The sequence below is a fragment of the Cebus imitator genome, unplaced genomic scaffold (assembly GCF_001604975.1).
Source record: "Cebus imitator isolate Cc_AM_T3 unplaced genomic scaffold, Cebus_imitator-1.0 Scaffold140, whole genome shotgun sequence".
In the NCBI taxonomy this organism is placed as follows: Eukaryota; Metazoa; Chordata; class Mammalia; order Primates; family Cebidae; genus Cebus; species Cebus imitator.
Window position 1 is genome coordinate 3,165,749 of NW_016107455.1, and position 3,720 is coordinate 3,169,468.

The 3,720-nt window shown below is 41.5% G+C and overlaps 1 protein-coding gene across 1 annotated transcript in view; it reads left to right on the plus strand.

Moving 5' to 3' along the window:
• The window catches only part of ATAD5 (ATPase family AAA domain containing 5), a 66,437-nt gene that overhangs the window by 6,356 nt on the left and 56,361 nt on the right, over positions 1-3,720 (plus strand). Inside the window, exon 3 of the mRNA XM_017542017.2 lies at positions 1,464-1,572. Coding sequence (XP_017397506.1) covers positions 1,464-1,572 — 109 coding nt within the window. The remainder of the gene's footprint in view (positions 1-1,463; positions 1,573-3,720) is intronic.

The window sequence follows — 3,720 nt, forward strand, 5'->3', positions numbered from 1 at the left end:
TGACAAGGTTTCACCATGTTGGCCAGGCTGGTCTTGAACTCCTGACCTCAGGTGATCCGCCTGCCTCGGCCTCCCAAAGTGCTGAGATTACAGGCGTGAGCCATCATGCCCGGCCTCTTTCTTTCTTTTTTTGAGACAAGAGTTTGCTCTTGTTGCCCAAGGTGGAGTGCAATGGCACAATCTCGGCTCACTGTAACCTTCGCCTCCTGGGTTCAAGCGATTCTCCTATCTCAGCCTCCCTAGTAGCTGGGATTACAGCCTTCCTAGTAGCTGAGATTATGCCACCACACCTGGCTAATTTTGTGTTTTTAGTAAAAACTGGGTTTCTCCATGTTGGTCCAGTTGGTCTGAAACTCCCAACCTCAGGTAATCCACCCACCTTGGCCTCCCAAAGTGCTGGGATTACTGGTGTGAGCCACCATGCCCCGCCTTGAAGAAAAAGAACAGAGCTTCAAAAATGCTTTGTTTGCCACATTTAATTATTTAATTTTGAATTTGTTTAAAAAACTATTTATTTATTTATTTTGAGATGGCATCTTACTCTGTTGCCCAGGCTGGAGTGCAATGGTGCTATCTCGGCTTACTGCAACCTTTGCTTCCTGGGTTCAAGCGATTCTCCTGCCTCAGCCTCCTGAGTAGCTGGGATTATAGGCGTGTGCCACCACGCCTGGCTAATTTTTGTATTTTTAGTAAAGACAGGGTTTCACTGTGTTGATCAGGGTGGTCTCTAACTCCTGACCTTGTGATCCACCTACCTTGGCCTCCCAAAGTGCTGGGATTACAAGTGTGAGCCACCGAGCCTGGCCTTTAATTTTTATTTTTATATTTTATTTTATTTTATTTTTGAGATGGAGTCTCACTCTGTCGCCCAGGCTGGAGTACAGTGAGGTGATGTCAGCTCACGGCAATCTCTGCCTCCTAGGTTCAAGAGATTCTTGTGCCTCAGCTCCTGAGTAGCTGTGATTACAGATGCGTCCCACCGTGCCCTGCTAATTTCTTGTATTTTTAGTAGAGACAGAGTTTCACCATGTTGGTCAGGCCAGTCTTGAACTCCTGACCTTAACTGATTTGCCTGCCTCGGCCTCCCAAAGTATTGGGATTGCAGGTGTGAGCCACCATGCCCAGTGAGTTTGACTTACTCACTGTGTGAGGTGGAATCACTGGTTTGAAACTGATGGGAATTATTTTTTTCTCCCGTTTTAGAACAGTCCAGATTGGAGCCCTAGTTGGTTCTTAGCTATCTGTCTATCTACGTATTTCTAGCTATCTATCTGGAAACAAGGTCTCACTGTGTTGACCAGTCTGGTTTTGAACTCCTGGGGTCAAACAATCCTTCCATATCAGGCTCCTGAGTAGCTGGGATTACATGCAGACACCACTGTACCAGCTCTATCTTATCTATATTTAATTGAGATTCTTGTATGTTATAATCATGAAAATGTTTCTGAATGTTTTTCTTTCAGAATGAAATTCACCAGAATTAGTACTCCCAAAAAATCCAAGAAAAAATCTAACAAAAGATCTGAGAAATCTGAAGCAACTGATGGAGATTTTATTTCTCAGACTAGAAAGGTAATTAAAATATTAGAGAGTCCTATAAGTGGCATTCTGTTTCCCTAAAAAACAAATAAAAGGCCAGGCACAGTCGCTCATGCCTGTAATCCCAGCACTTTGAAAGGCTGAGGTGAGCAGATCATGAGGTCAGGAGATCAAGACCATCCTGGCTAACATAGTGAAACCCCGTCTCTACTAAAAGTACAAAAAATTAGCCGGGCGTGGTGGCGCGCGCCTGTAGTCCCAGCTACTTGGGAGGCTGAGGCAGGAGAATCGTTTGAACCCAGGAGGCAGAGGTTGCAGTGAGCCGAGATCATGCCACTGCATTCTAGCCTGGGTGACACAGCGAGACTCCATCTCAAAGCAAAAACAAAAATAAGATACCAAAAAACCCCACATTACTATTGGAAGTACTGAGCCAAAAGAAAATTCGTGTATTTCATAAATTGGTTAACTACAACCCTATGATAGTTTTCACTATTATCTCTTTCCTCTGGTTGATTAAGATACCTTATTGTGAGGTGAAAGCAACTGATAAAGGCAGAGTATAATTTACTTATGAAAAGCTTTCTTAGTGAGTTTATATTGTGATCAGTTTCCCTAACACTACCGATCTTAGTTTGGGCTGCTGTAACAAATTATTGTAGACTGAGTGGCTTAAACGACAAATATATTTCTCACAGTTACTGGGATTGAGAAGTGCACAATCACACGTCAGCTGATGCAGTGTCTGATGAGGTCTGCAGATGGCCGTCTTGTTTTCTCACATGGTACAGAACATGTAGAGAGAGGGCTCCACCCTCATGACCTCCTAACACCATCACATAAAGGGTTAGGATTCCAACATACGAATTTTCAGGAGATACATTCAGTCTGTCACAGTACCTATAGGTCATGATTGATTTTTTGGCTTATTTCTGTTGATTAGAGACTCAAAAACAGAGTTTCTCAACCTTGCTATTATTGACATTTTGGCTGGATAATTCTTTGCTGTGGAGGGCTGTCCTGTGCATTTAGCAGCACTCTGGCCTCTATCCATAAGATGCTAGTAGCATCCCAAGTAACTCCCGTATTATGACAACCAAAAATGTGTCCAGTCATTGCTAAATATCCCCTAGAGGGGAAAATGATCACTTCCACTTGAAAAATGACAGATCTAAAGGGAGAAGTAAGATACATAAGAATGGTTTAGTTGTTCTGCAAAATAAGCTCCTTGTCCCCACCAAGGCAGAATTGGAGTAGGTACAGGGTATGTGTGTTTCAAAAAAGCCACCAAGGTGACTCTGAATTAATCCTTGGGTGAAAACCACTTTCCTTTGCTTTTATTTAACAGCTGTCATTTTTGACATCACATTCTAGGCACTGTGCTTAGTGCTCAACATCATTAATCTCATAAAGTAAATATTATTTAACCCTGTTTTGTAGATGAAGAAACTTGCTGTTAGTTCATAGGATAAGGAAAAGACTTTTATTTGTGACTCTGGGAAGTCTCTTTCCTAGGGTTACACAACTGTAAGTAGTTAGAAAGATGGTCTGTAGTCTTTGGGAAAACATGCAAGATTCCAGCTGATTGTACCACAGCTAAAGGTTAAAAAGTTCTCTGTGGTGAACTTTGTCCCATATATTTTATTTTTCTTAATTCTAGAAGACAGCTTCAACTTTAATTTTTTTAGAGATACGTCTTGGTTTGCCTCATGTACTACTTAAAATTGGGATTTAATAGTAAATTTTCCAGCAACAGAAGTCTCAAAATTAAATGTATCCAAATTAGGACCTTTATCCAAACTTAGATCAGTTATTTTGTCTCAGTCTGTTAATGAACCTCTTACCACAGGGCCCTTGTTTACTGAAGCCTTATCCAGGCTTGTGTACTAGCTCTAGGAGAAAATCTTAGTAATTTTCTGGGTGAGATTTTCCTTTTTTCTTTTTCTTTTTTTTTCCATTTGTTATTTTGTAGAGACAAGCTCTTGCTATTTTGCCAAGGCTGTTCTCAAACTCCTGAACTCAAGCAATCCTGCAGCCGTGGACTCCCACAATGCTGGTATTACAGGCATGAGCCACTGTGCCTGGCCAGATTTTTCATGTTTCTGTGAGAATAAGGAGTAAACTGGTTCTCCTAAGAACCCCATATTGATAACAGTTTATTGTTTATCTTTGCAGATAATA